Source organism: Cynocephalus volans, chromosome 14 (genome assembly GCF_027409185.1).
Source record: "Cynocephalus volans isolate mCynVol1 chromosome 14, mCynVol1.pri, whole genome shotgun sequence".
Classification (NCBI taxonomy): domain Eukaryota; kingdom Metazoa; phylum Chordata; class Mammalia; order Dermoptera; family Cynocephalidae; genus Cynocephalus; species Cynocephalus volans.
In genome coordinates, this window is record NC_084473.1 from 42,987,195 (window position 1) to 43,002,762 (window position 15,568).

Here is a 15,568-nt window from a genome sequence, read left to right on the forward strand (position 1 = left end):
AAGGAAGTAGACAAAGAAACACAGTGAATCTGATGGTAAATATTATTAAGACCCATAGCAGGGGACACCACTGCCCAACAGTTTTTGTCATTTACATGCTTTGTCTTACTCTGTGTGAGGAGAAAGTAACATCACCAATCAGGAAAAGACCTACAGTGTTCCCACCTACCAGCTCCTCCTTAACAGCCACACCTTCTGAGCCATCAGTGATCTGTGAGGTGTTCCTCTTCACCCGAGGTACCCTCTTTGGTTTGGATTCCTTGGTAATAGGCTGCTTACGGCTTCTGGGGACTTTCTTTTGGGGCTCCCAGGCACTATCTTTGTCATCCTCTTCAGAAGCTGATGATCTAGGAGTAAATTAAAACAATTTCCAGAAAAAAATGAAGCCAAACATCAAAGGTAAAAAAAAGAGAAAAAAATTAGGCTTCTTGAAAAAATGATAAAGTAGGACTTGCTTAATATAAAATGGAATGATATCAGCACAGGCTGCAAGCAATTGCTAAGAATTAATTGAACCGACAGAAGTGATCAGGGACCAATGTAAAAATACTCCGAGTACACTATAACCCACAGGTCTCTCCATTCTCCTCTCTCCTAACCAACAAACACACATACATTCGAGACACAGGAAATTATTTGTTACCTTAAGTAATTTCTGGGTCATGTCACACCCATAGTCAATGTGAGCTTTTCAATTTTAACAGTGAAAAGCACTTAAGTTCCTAAGTGCTAATCAAATTCATTTAAATTGTATTAAGTTATTCAAATCAATGAAAGGAGTGGGAAATGACTCTAGGAAACACCCTAAATTACAGAAAAAGCCAGCACCAAGACCTTTTCAACTGCTTTAATTAACCCTTTTTTCCTTTCAGAGAATGAATTTTTTTCCTGATTAGATTGGATCAGGTGCAGATATAGTGTTTTTCTAACAACCAAGAATCAAACTCATAGCAACAGCAGAGAAAAAGCAGCCATGGGAACTGTTAAAGGAATATCATGCTCCTGCCAACCCACTTAATTCTATTTCTACCCTAATGTAAGAGGTCAATATTAGTGGGAAGGATAACCACTTCCTTCACTGAGACTAGTACATAGGGATGTCTGGGTTTTTGAATGTTAAGTTCTGCCTGGAGGCAAAAACCTGATTGGTTGACTTCTTAGCTAAGTTATGCTCTAGGAGAGCATAATTATGATAGTTCAAACCACTGATATTCTCAAAGTGAATTCTCTTCAGAGGTAGATGCTACTGAGCCCAAGAATAAGCAAAACCCTCCCCCCCCCCCCACCGGCAAAAAGACAAAAAGACATGAGAATAACATAACCATAACACAATAGCAGTGGAGGTGACAGGAACTAGACTTAGAAAACCAAGGAATTAGAAAACCAGGGTTCCACTCCTCATACTGTCACCAAACTGATCAGGGTGACTTACTTCTCACCCCAGTTTCATCATCTGTCAAGCAGAAGCACTGACTGACCCTATTTCACATGGGAATATAACCAAGACTAAAGGAAAACACAAGCACAGGTATCACTTTGTTATACACAAAGTAATTGTTTTTTGTTTTTTTGTGGCTGGCCAGTAAGGGGATCCAAACCCATGACCTTGGGGTTATAAGGCTGCACTCTAACCAACTGAGCTAACCAAACAGCCATGAAGCAGTTCTAAGGAGCTAGTCAACTCTCATTCCCAATCACGTGTGAATTCTCAGCAGCATCTGGCACTCACCCGTTAGACACATCCTTTATATGCCTTCCAGGAACCCCACTCTTCCAGTTTTCCTTGAAGTTTCTTCTTAGTCCCTTTGATCCCTCCTCCTCTCCCCATCCTCTAAATGTTGAATTCCTCCAAGGCTTAGTCCTCAGCCCTCTCCTCTCCTTTGTCAATGCTCTCTTGCTAGCTGATCTTATCTTGTTCTATGGCTCAATATAGGAATCTCAATTTTATATTCCCAACTTGACCCTTCCCCTGAGCTCAAGACAAGTATATCCACTTTTATATGCATGTCTAACAATCACCTCAAACTTACCAAGTCCAAAATAGGACTCCTGATTCCACCACCCTTATACATGTTCCTCTTTCAGTCTTTCCAAAAAACCTCTTTCCTTCACAGCCCAAATCCAATCCACCAGTATGTCCTGTCTGCTCTACCTTCAAAATATATCCCAAATTAGACCATTTCTCATTACTTTTACTTCCAGAACCCTGGACTTCTACAATAATCACTATAACTCACTCATCCCCCTCCTTACATTCTTGCTACCCTCTAGTCTATTCTTCACCAAGAAACCAGAATGATATTTTATAAACCTAAACCAGATCATGTCACATCCCTGTCCCAAACCCTCCAGTGGCTTCCCAACACTCTTCAAATAAAATCCTAATACCATGTCATAGCCTATTAGATCATTTCCATTCCAATCTTATTTCCTATCACTCTCTGCCTTGATGACTCTGGACTGGCCACACTGGTCTTCTTGCCTTTCCCCTAACACACCAAATTCATTCCTGCCTCAGGGTCTTTGCACTTGCTGCTCTCTTCTTGGAATACCCATTCCTGAGATCTTTGCCAGTTACACTCCCAAATCTCATTTAGATCCTCCAAAAGAACTCTCTAACTACTCTCTCCAAAATGTGCCCCCCCATTACAATCACTCACCATGCTCTCTATCCCTTGTCTTGCTTTATTTTTCTTCACAGTACTTATTACTGCCTAACATTAATCAGTAACTTATTTAACAAATATCTTCAGACCACCTAATACAGTGCTCTAAAGCAGAGACTATCAACTAGGGACAACTTTGCCCTCCCAGGGGACATCTGCAATGTCTACAGACATTTTTGATCATCACAACTGGAGGGAGATGCTATTGGCATTTAGTGGGTAGAGGCCGTGGATGCTGTTTCACATCCTACAAGGCAACAATAGCCCCTATAACAAAGAGTTATCCTGTATACAATGTCAATAGTGCAGAGGTTGAGAAACCCTACTCTAAAGCAATATATAAAACTCCCTGTTCTCATGGAGCTTACATCCTAGGGTAAGTATTATGTTATATAAACATGTATTTTTTTTTATCTATTTGTTTTAATTGACATATATTGATTGTACATACTTATGGGGCACAGCGTTTTATTTCAAAATTTGTTTACAATGTGTGATAAGCAAACAGGATAATTAGTAATTGATATTCGGCATCACAGAAACATTTCTTTGACATGGAAGCACTTGAGCTCCATTATTCTAGCCAATAGAGAACATATGATAAATTATTTTTAATTACAGATGCCTAGTACTACTATAGACCACTAGAAATTATTTCTCCTACCTAGCTGTGATTTTATATCCATTTTAACGCACCTCTCCCTATCCTCCCACTTACCTTCCTTCCCAGAGTCTAGTAACCACAATTCTACTCTCTACTTCTATAAGTTCGACTTTTTTTTTTTAAGCTCCCACATGAGTGGGAACATGCAGTATTTATCTTTTCTGCCTGACTTATTTCACTTAACATGTCTTCCAGGGTCATCCATGTTGCCACAAATGACAAGATTTCATTCTTTTTCATGGCTGAGTAGTATTTCATTGTGTATTATACCACATTTTCTTTCTCCATTCATCTGTCAATGGACACCTAGGTTCATTCCAAGTCTTCTTTATTGTGAATAGTACTGCAGTAAAAATGGGGGTGCAGATATCTCTTTGGTATGCTAATTTGCTTTCCTTTGGATAATTACCCAGCAGTGAGATTGTTGGATAATATGGTTGTTCTATTTTTAGTTTTTTGAGAAAATTCCATACTGTCTTCCATAGTGACTATACTAATTTACATTGCCATCAACAGTGTGTAACTGTTTTCTTCTCTCTGAATTCTCACAAGCATTTGTTATTTTTTGTCTTTTTGGTAATAGCCATTCTAACTGGGGTGCGATGATATCTCACTGTGGTTTTGATTTGCATTTCCCTGATGATTAGTGATGTTGAGCATTTTTTCATATACCTGTTAGTCATTTATATGTCTTCTTTTTTTATTTTGTTTTTTTGTGGGTTTTTGGTTTTTTGGGGTTTTTTTTGTTTTTTTTTTTGATGCTGACCAATACAGGGATTGAACTCTGGACCTTCGTATTATCATCACCACACTCTAAGCAGCTGTGTATGTCTTCTTTTGAGAAATGTCTATTCAGGTCATTTGCCTATTTTTTAATCAGATTATTTGGATTTTTTGCTGTTGAGCTAAGTTCCTTGTGTATTCCGGATATTAATCTATTGCTGGATGAATAGTTTACAAATATTTTCACCCACTCTGCCAGTTGACTCTTTGCTCTATTCATTGTTTCCTTTGCTGTGCAGAAGCTTTTCAGTTTGATGCAATCCCATTTGTCTATTTTTGTTTTTGTTGCCTGTACTTTTAAAGTCTTCTCCATAAAATTTTTGCCCAGATCAATGTCTTAGAGTGCTCCCCCTATGTTTTCTTCTAGTACTTTTATAGTTTCAGGTCTTACGTTTAAGTCTTTAATCCATTTTGAGTTGGTTTTTGTGTATGGTAAGAGATAGTGGTCTAGTTTCTTTCTTCTGCATATGGATATCCATTTTTCACGGCACCATTTACTGAAGAGGTAATCCTTTCCCCAATATATGTTCTTGGTGCCTTTATCAAAACTCAGTTGGCTGTAGATAGGTGGAGTTATTTCTAGACTCACTCTTCTGTTCCATTGGTCCATGTGCCTGTTTTTATGCCAGTACCATGCTATTTTGATTACTATAGCTTTGTAGTATATTTTGAAGTCAGATAGTGTAATGCCTCCATCTTTGTTCTTTTTGCTCAGGACTGCTTTGGCTATTTGGGGTTTTCTGTGGTTCCATATGAATTTTAGGATTGCTTTTTCTATTTCTGTGAAGAATGTCATTGGTATTTTGATAGGGATTGCACTGAATCTGTAGATTGCTTTGGGTAGTATATGTTATATATTTAATTGGTTACTTTCTCTCTCCTAATATTCAATACTTTATCACCAACACTAGACAGAGCCTGGAATAGCACAAATTCAACAAATATTCATTGCATGAATGAATGAAAAAGACACAGCCTTCTTCCACCCAAATCACTTGAGAAGTTACTAAGTGATGTAATGCATTACTTTCTAAAATATGCATCACGCCCCCATCCCTAATAAAACCAATATGCTTACAACTCAGAGAAGGAAGAAAATTCATCTTTGGATACTGCAGTCTGGACCTGTACTCTTGCTCGTCTTGGCAATGATGACATCTGGAAGAAATAGAACATGAAATCAGTTGAATAGTCTGACCATTTTACTTGGCTACAAAATGATGTACCATTCAAAACTAACACTATAGGTGGGACTGAGGCGGTGCCAATGGCCCCCAGCACCCGTGACAGGCTGCGCAACAGGTTCACTGGCAGCGGCCTGACGACCAACTGGCCTGCAGCGGCAGCTGCAGCAGCCGAGTAGGGTCTCCCGGCACCCACCCGCACCCACGCTGCCAGTGCTCATTTCTGACACTTTTCTCAGAAATGGAAAGAACTATCCAGACATTTATATGGAATAACAAAAGACCACGCATAGCCAAAGCAACACTGAGCAAAAAAAATAAAGCTGGAGGCATAACACTACCTGACTTTAAACTATACTACAAAGCTCTAATAACCAAAACAGTATGGCACTGGCATAAAAACAGACACACTGACCAATGGAATAGAATAGAGAATCCAGAAATCAACCCACAAACCTACAGCCATCTGATCTTTGACAAAGGCACCAAGCCTATACACTGGGGAAGAGACTGTGTCTTCAGCAAATGGTGCTGGGAGAACTGGATATCAATATGCAGGAGACTGAAACTAGACCAATACCTTTCACCATACACTAAAGTCAACTCAAAATGGATTAAAGATTTAAATATACACCCTCAAACAATAAAACTTCTTAAAGAAAACATAGGAGAAACACTTCAGGAAGTAGGACTGGACACAGACTTCACGAATATGACTCCAAAAGCACGGGCAACCAAAGGAAAAATAAACAAATGGGATTATATCAAACTAAAAAGCTTCTGCACAGCAAAAGAAACAATTAACAGAGTTAAAAGACAACCAACAGAGTGGGAGAAAATATTTGCAAAATATACATCTGACAAAGGATTAATATCCAGAATATACAAGGAACTCAAACAACTTTACAAGAAAAAAACAAACAACCCAATTTAAAAATGGGCAAAAGAGCTAAATAAGCATTTCTCTAAGGAAGATATATGAATGGCCAACAGACATATGAAAAAATGCTCAACATCACTCAGCATCCAGGAAATGCAAATCAAAACCACACTGAGATACCATCTAACCCCAGTTAGGATGGCTAAAATCCAAAAGACTCTGAACGATAAATGCTGGCGAGGTTTCAGAGGAAAAGGAAATCTTATACACTGTTGGTGGGACTGTAAAATGGTGCAGCCTCTATGGAAAATGGTATGGAGGTTCCTCAAACAATTGCAGATAGATCTACCATATGACCCAGAATATACTCAGAAGAATGTAAATCATCAAGTCTAAGATATACCTGTTCCCCAATGTTCATCGCAGCACTCTTTACAATAGCCAAGAGTTGAAACCAGCCCAAATGTCCATCATCGGATGAGTGGATATGGAAAATGTGGTATATCTACACAATGGAATACTACTCAGCTATAAAAAAAGAATGAAATACGGCCATTTGCAATGACATGGATGGACCTATAGAGAATTATATTAAGTGAAACAAGTCAGGCACAGAAAGAGAAATATCACTTGTCACTTATTGGTGAGAGCTAAAAATAAATAAATAAATTCACACACACACACACACACACACACACACACACACACACAAAAAAAAAAAAAAAAAAAACCGGCAGGGGGGAAGAAGACATAACAATTGCAATTCCTTGAAGTTGATATGACAAGCATACAGAAAGGACATTGTTGGGAGGGAGCGGGGAGAGGGAGGAGGGAGGGAGGTTTTGGGAATGGGCCACAATAATCAACCACATTGTATATCAACAAAATAAAATTAAAAAAAAAAAAAAGAAAGACTAACATTTGAGCTGGGATACATCTTTTCCGATATATGAGGCATATATTGTCAAGGGCATGAGGTAGAGACCATGTTACTTGATTTAAAGTACACTAAAAAAACAAACAAACAAACAAAAACTAACACTATAAAAGTTCTGCTACTAGAAAATGCCAGAGGAAAAAAAAACATGGGGCTTATTCACAAGCCCAGACACTGATTTCCCTTGCTATGTAGCTGCCAATTAAAATAGCAGCTAACAGCCTTCCAGTGGTCTCAAAACTCTTATGAGTGTGGGCCATCTTTTGAAAAACAAGCTCCTATAGGGTGCCGATTCTTTGTTTCTTTAGAATTATAAGCTTGAGTATTCTGCAAGTGTTATTCGATGGTGATACTCTCAGGCAGCAATTATAAAGTCCCTTATTAAACTACATCTCAAAGACAAGAAATAATTTTCCCTCTTCTATATCTTCTTATACTATAAAGTAGAGCCCTCTCTACAAAGTCGGCAGTCAAATAAATGACGCTGACTGACTGAATAAGCAGACAGGTTATTTCTAAAACAGGACAACCGTTCCCTTATAACAAAAGTTTATAATACTTAAATAAAACGATTAATCACTATGTCACTAAAAAATACTTACCAAATTCAAAAGTTCACCTCTAAAACAATTAAAACAGCCAGAGATATCACATAATACAGGAAGTAAATAAATTTACTTTAGCTGATAAGATTTACTACCTTAAGAATGTATGTCATACCATAAAAACTGCATTAGACTCTGACACATTAGGAACTCTTTAAACAAGTTCCTAAACCAGCCATATGTTATAATGCCTCTGGCTCTAACATCCACTTACAGGAGGAAGTAATGTCCCATAGAAACACTAAAGGGGTTGTCACAGAAAGGAACATGTTCTATGAGCAGCTATAGCTCAACTCAACCCAGTGAGTGCAAAACTACTGGACAGAATAGAGCTCAGAGGGAAACAGGAGAACAAAAGGAAAGCAGTCTCCAGGAAGTAGACAAATTAATCATCTGTTTTTTCCTTCATTCTCTTTTTGGGATTTTTTGGTTATGCAGATCATCTTTCCTGAAATGACTATTTCCAGATACTGATCATAAAGGAACATGTAATTGTGATTTCTGTGTTGCGCATATTTTACCAGAATAAAACAAAACAAATGAAGTTAGTGAATGACAGGTGTGGCATTTCAAACCAGGGAAGGGAAAAACGGATTACTCGATAAATGGTATTGAGACAACCACCTATTTCCCTGGAGAAAAACCAGGGTTTAATTCCTACCTCCGCACTATGAATAAAATATATTCCACAATGACTAATGATTTAAAAGGTACAAAATAAAACCACAAAAGCAGCACTACAAAAAATAAAGTTGACTCCTTTCATAATCTTGAGTGGGGTTAGAGGAATGGAGGTTTTCCTAGCCATGACTCAAAATTCCAAAACTAAAAAGGATAACAGTTTTCACCACATAAAAATTGAAATCCCAAGCCAGTAGCAGAAGCATTTGAGAACCAAACCAATTTACCCTGCAGTATCCTCAAAAATATCACAGGAAGCATTTAGCTAATACATTTGGAACTAAAGGTGAAGGGGGTTAGGGTTGGTTGTCAGCTGTCTCACACAAAGAAATATCTCTAAGTGCCTTAACTCACTACATGCTATTAGGCAACGGCCCCAGGAAAAAGTCTAGAAGTTTATTCTCTGGAGAAGGTAAAACAGAGTAGACTAGAGACACCAAGTACAACTGCAGGCATGGAAACCACATAGACTAAATGCTAAATGCTAAGTTCCCCAAACACTGCCATTCAGATCCTTAGCTTCTAGGGAAGAGAATGGGAATGCTTTTCTCTGGAAAATCTGATCAGTGCAAGAATAAAAACTTGAGGGTGCTAAGCTCCCCATCAAACAACCCACTCGGATCACCTTACAACTGCTCCCAAAACCCCATTCTACAATATACATGAACTCAGAACATTCCCACACAGACCACCATATACCAATTCTATCTTCACACTTCAGCCTGAACAGAAATGTATTTAAAATAGGTACAGGTAAACCCTTGGAAAGGTTATGTTTTGATTAACCATTACCCTTAAAGAAGGCTTCCCTGAAACAAATATTTCCAGCTGCCCCTTTATTAGGAGGCAATGACAATGGAAAGACAGTAAGATATAATCATTTCTTTTCACAGGCAAAAAAATATGAGTATAAAAGGGGAGGTGGGAAAGGAGTCTGCATGTACATATAGGCCAATTTCAGGCAGATCAGTTTTAGAAAGGGTATACACAGAAGCTAAGGACCTAGAAATTATTTCTTAAAAACTATGTATACCAGCTATACTCCCAGAGATGTGTATACTCCAGTTTAAAGGCCAGTGTTCTTAGGGCCTGTTTCTCCATCTCCACTCCTCCCACATCCTCTTACTTCATATCATAAAACTTGTTAGATTAACCAAGATCTCATCCATGGTTTTAAATACCTATATCACCCACTTATTAACAATATAAATCTCTCCATCCCAAACCTTGCCTTTAGGAGTCAGATTTATATAATAAACTGCCTGCCTCTGAAACTATTTAGATGCCCCGTAGTTATCTAAAATTTAACACATCCACGATGGAATTCTTCATAACCATTCCTTGCCCTGAAACCTCCAGTCTTTCCCATCTCAGTAAACGACACCACCATCCATCTATTTGCTAAGCCAGAACCTTGGAAAATTTTTTAACCACTTCATTGAAGTATAATTGTCATGCAATACACTGCACTTGTTTAGCAAGTGAACAAATCTGATAAGTTTTGACAGATGTACACACATCACCACAATCAAGATAATGAATATATCCATCATCCTCCAAAGTTGCATTCACTAAGCCAAAACATTGCAAATCTTCTTTTCTTTCATCACTCACATCCAGACTATTAGTCACATAAATTCTTCCTCAAAAATATATCTTAAATTTCTACAATCTCCAGTGGGTCTTTAGTCCCCAACATCTCTAACCTGGACTACTGCAATAGTCTCTTAACTGCCTTTCCTGCTTCCACTCTTGTCCCTACAACCCATTCTCCACCTATCAACCCAAGAGATCATTTTTAAAATGCTTTAAAAATATTCAGTGATTTCCCACTAGATAACCCTTCATTTAGAATCAAACCATATTTTTTACCATGGCCTTCTAAAACGCCCTACAGGACTGACCCTGTCTACCTCTCTAACCACATTTACCACTTTCTGTAGCTCCTCAGCTCTAGTCACAACATTCTTTCAGTTCCTGTAATAAGCATGATTCGTTCTCCCCTCAGGTTCACTCTGCCTGGGGCACTCTTCCCGCTGCTTGTCAATTGCTCATCCCTCAGATCTCAACATTGTAGGCCTAAAATGGGTTTGTCAGTTATACCATATTTTTTAAAAGCCTCATTTACTTCCTTAATATAATAGTATAAAAAATAATCTATAATTATTCTTTTGTTTTACTTGTTTATTGTCCACATCCTCGTCAAGGTAGTAAACACCGTGAAGGAAGGAAACACATTTGCCTTATACACTTCCATGTCACACAGTCTGGCACCTAATTGCTGCCCTATAACTATTCATTAAATGAACATAAGAATACTTACAAATATAGTCTCTATAGAAGAATATACATTTACTTTCCATCACTATTAGGCAATGCCACACATAGCACTCACTGCTCTTCTGAAACAATGATAGCACATAAGAACATACCTATTCTTTAGTGAAGTGGGATTTTCCTCCTTCGGAGCTATCTTATCTCTGTGGGTACGTGAACATTGGAGGTTGCAGTGATGTTACCAAGAGAGGAGGCACTAAACAGGGGCAGGTGAAAATTGGGAGAAAGGGGTGGAAGGAGCTGCACACATACAAACATTAAATTAAAACTGAGAAAACTTAAAAACTTAAAAATTCAAGAAAGAGAGCAGAAGGAAACAACTTCTTAAGAGGAACCTAAAGAAGTTTCCCTGAGGGACCAAAAGAAGTACTTGGAATGTTAGCCCAGATCCCTAAGTCATAAAAACAAAATACTGGAGCTGGAAAGTGCCTCTGACATCAGAGTCCTGCTATATTCAGAAGCCTGAGATCCAATGAGGTGAAAAGGTTTACTCAAATGGAAGAGATACGTGGCAATGGACTAGAATCCAGAGCACCCAACACAAAGACTAGCCTCATTTCTCATTCAACACACAACACGTCAATAATATACTGTCGTGTGGGAAGTTCACGGAAAGGTGCTTAGAGAGCTCCCATTCATTTCTTTGCTTAACAGTTATTCTTCGCCTCCTAAGTGCCAGGCACACTGATGAAAGTGCAGTTGATTCAGATAGGGCCACGATCTGACAGTGAAACAAGGTGCTTCCTCCCCATCTCCGATAATTTGAGGTATAAAAACAATTAGGTTTGCCCGGGCTTTCCCATGTCTGCTCCTTAGCGCTAAAAGCGGCTGCAACTTGACTGAGAAGAGGCAGCAGAAGACAAGCGGCAGGTAGGCGGGGTTTTCCGGATGCAGGGTGTGAAACACCGACCGCTGATAGTAAAATGTAATGAAATTTCTCACTTTTAAAAAAGGGTGTTATTTCCCAAGTGAGCGCTCAGAACTTTTTTAAATGGCCCCAAAAATACCGGAGCACGGTAGCCGGGCTCGTGCGAGCCCGCAGGACGACCGCCTAGGCGCACGCACAGCTCACCTTCCAGCCGGGTAAGTCAGAAGACCCGGGATTCTCTGGGTCACAGCGTCTTCCGGTTCCCGCCGGAAGTTTTTCAAACACCGGAAGTCCCGCCTCGCTTCTGTCAGACGAAGTTAGCAGCGCGCAGACAAGGCGCGGCGCCACCAAGGCGGGGCGGAGCCAAGCTGGACTGAGGGAGGGTTAGAGTGAGGATCCCGAGGGAGCGCTGGGGTCGGACGTGTTGTCCATAGAAATGAAAAATGACTTTTTTTTAAATTGTCTTTTTTACCAACCACAGTAAACTCTAAACTCAGAGATACAGCCAAAGGAATTACGTTGTAATATTAGGGAAATAAGGCTGTTAGTCTAAACTAGAATTTAGCAGATCAAAATTTCATGGATCTGTTTTATAAGATTCTAAAAAGCAGCTTTTCCCTACTAGTGATTCATTTGCAGGGACTCTGAGTACCGAAGAGCCTAGCAAGGTATCGAAATGACCTATGAGTGGGCCTTGCTGCATATCCACCCAAAGTGAGCAAAGATTTTACTGGATAATGTTCGTGACGCAAAGAAAAGCAGGACTTTTTAGGAAGTCTTATCTTCTATATCTGAAAGTGTTGGTCACTAATGATCAGTTTCTGAGACTGTTTAAGGATGTTTTTCCGTCTTAATTTGTATAGTCTTATCTTTTGCAATAGCAGTTCCAGAAGTTCTGGAAGTGTCTGCTACAATCACAGGCTGTTCCACAATGTATCATACGGAAAGAATTCTAGAGAACACATTACAGCCTGGGAGTATGGGAAGAGATAAAAATCAACAACAATAATTTACTATTTACAATTTACCTACTTTTGATGTGGCATTGTGCTAGACAGGCTTAAGATAGGGGGTTGTCTTAGTCCATTTTCTGTTGCTATAACCAAATACAACAGACTGAGTAATTTATAAGGAGGAGGTTTATTTGGCTCACCGTTCTGAAGGCCCGGAAGTTCAGGATTGAGGGGTCTTCTTCCTATGTCAAAACATGGCAGAAGGCATCACATGGCAAGAGAGCATCAGAGAGAGAGAGAAATGGGTACAAAGCTGTGCTAAGTAAATCAATTTGCATGTAGTGAAACAACACACTGTACCCTACAAGTACATACAAATAAATGTTTTTTTAAAAAGGGAGAGAGAGGGGTGGGAGGATAGGCCAAATCACTTCCATGATAACTAACCACTCTCGCTATAACACCATTAATCCATTCATGAGGGCAGAACCCTCATGACCTAATCACCTCTTAAAGGTCCCACCTCTTAATACTATAACAATGGGAATTAAATTTGAACATAAGTTTCAAAGGGGTCATTCAAACGATAGCAGGAGTAGTAAGAGTCAAGGGGAACCAATATTCTACAAAGTCTTTTGACATAATTCTTTCCCTGGAGGAATTTACAAACAAGACTGGTGCCTACATACAGCCAGAAGAGACAGAGACTCAAGCAAGACAGTTTAGATTCATGGGTCAGATTATGCAGATAGTAGCCACACTACACAGTGAGAGGGAGAGTAGGGGTTGGCCAGCATAGTCTTGGACCTTGACTCCTCTCACCCTCACCAGGGATATTTGCCTTTCAACTGGAAAGAAAAAAGATCACTAAGCTAAAGTAAATAATCTAGTAAGGTTTTAGAGATCAGACATCTGGGAAAAACAAAACCTGGGGCAGGGTGCTCTGAAATTAAAGTATGTAGGTGGTGGCCTACTCCAAAGGCAAGTAAAACTGTCCAGAAATTATTTCCCTTGGTATTTTTCAAGTGAGCCACTCCCATTTCAAGCTGTCAAGCAAAATTTGTAATCACTTAAGTATAAACCAGTCTCCACCACAAAAAAACTGGCCTTTTCCATCTAGGACTTTGCCCAATATGTTATTTACCTTTGGATCTCAAGTGCTGAATTCCAAGAAATTCATGGATTTAGACTCACAGCCTGAATAATCTGGACACCCATCTGAAACTATGTAATAAGGTTTGGGAGTAATGAAAACATGTTTTGGATTTGCTTGGAGCTTGTTTTATTGCTCCACCATGTACAGCTCTTCCCATGATATTCATTTGTATGTTTTCAATGTTTTCTATGTTTTCAAGTCCTTTTCCTATGGGTTCTATCTCCCCAGGGAGAATTAATAATAATAATAACTTACCTTTGTTGATCACTGACCATGTGCCAGGCACTAAATTACTGCTCTTACATGTATTTGTGTATTTGATTCATATAACAGCCCAAATGAGATGTTGCTCTTGTCCCATTTTTATAAATGAGAAAACCGGTATAGAGAAGTTAAATAATTCATCCAAGTTCACATCAGCTAATAAATTGCATATCTGGTATTCAATCCCAGTGATCTACCTTACTCCGAAACCAGTACTCTTAAAGACATCTATGTAAAGTCAACCCCCCTAGATCAGCAGATGCAAGTTCCTTAGATTCAATCAACCATGAATCAAAAACTTTGGCCCTCCGTATCCCACGGAGATGGAGAGTTGACTGTACCATCAACTAAAAGCAAATATCTTTTTCTCAACTATGGCAGCCAGTACAAGACTGAATCCTTAAGATTCTCAGAAATAGTTGAATCTCTATATACATTACATAAAGTACCATTTAACCACTTAAAATGTAAAGCCATTCTCTCTATTGACTTCAAATTAATTGAAGTTCCGTGGAACAAAAATTCTTAAGATAGATGCAAATGTTTCATCCACTAAAATGTAGGATACTTGGATCTAAGAACTAAATCTTGGTCATTTTTAATCTCCCCCTCTTCAACTTCTCCTTCCACCCACACAGTGCCTAAGAATATTAAATAAATAATAGGTACTCAATAAAACAGTAGACTAACTCCTGGACCTAAGAATGTACCTAGAGTAAAGAAAAATCCTTCCTCATACTAGAAAAATAAGCTAAAGCTCATGCCACACAGCAGGTGGGTTACCATTTTAAAAATCAAGTGTACTTTTGAAAATTCAAATATTTTTTCCCTTAGAGTCAATCACTTAGTGTGCTGGTTAATTTTAGGTGTGGACTGGATTAAGAGATACCTAGATAGCATTATTTCTGGATATATATGTGAGGGTGTCTTCCAAAGAAATTGGCATTTGAATCAGTGAACTGAGTAAGAAAGATCTGCCCTCATCCATTGTGGGTGGACACCATTCAATCAATTGAGGGCCCAGACAGAATAAAAAAATGGAGGAAAGACAAATTCTCTTTCTCTTCTAGAGCTAGGACACTTTCTCTCCTGTCTTTGGACATCAGAACTCCAGGTTCTTTCGGAATGCAGGATTTATACCAATGCTGCCCCTGTTCCCCCAACCCCCCACCAAGGTTCTCAAACTTTTGGCCTGAGACTGAGAGTTACACCACAGACTTCCCTGGTTCTGAGGCCTTCAGACTTAGACTGAGCCATGCTACCAGCCTCCCTGGTACTACAGCTTGAAGATGGCCTATTGTGGGACTTCTCAGACTTTATAATTGTGTGATCCAATTCCCCTAATAAGTCCCCCTTCATATATCTATATCTATATATCTATCTATATCTACCCTATTGGTACTGTTTCTCTGGAAGACCCTGACTAATACACTTAGCAAAGGCAGAAGAGTCCGTTTCATGTTACGGACTGCACAAACTGAAACTGAGCCCTACTTCATAAATTTGCATATCAGCTCCTGCCCTTCCTTTTTTCCCCACTATCAGAAGTTATCATTTCTAAATACTAAAACTCATTGGCTTCAATTAGCT

General features: G+C 39.0%; 1 protein-coding gene across 3 annotated transcripts in view; it reads right to left on the reverse strand.

Annotated features, from left to right (window-relative positions):
- SRBD1 (S1 RNA binding domain 1) overlaps positions 1–11,861 on the reverse strand; it is a 221,834-nt gene extending 209,973 nt beyond the window's left edge. For 2 of the 3 annotated variants that reach the window (XM_063078557.1, XM_063078559.1), the window contains exons 1-3: positions 11,810–11,861; positions 5,192–5,271; positions 170–347 (exon numbers count right to left, since the gene is read on the reverse strand). In XM_063078557.1, coding sequence (XP_062934627.1) covers positions 170–347; positions 5,192–5,271 — 258 coding nt within the window. In that variant the 5' untranslated portion in view covers positions 11,810–11,861. Of the gene's footprint in view, positions 1–169; positions 348–5,191; positions 5,272–10,832; positions 10,887–11,809 lie in introns of those variants that run through there. The other variant, XM_063078558.1, reaches the window with a different exon arrangement.
- Between the last annotated feature and the right edge of the window lie 3,707 nt (positions 11,862–15,568).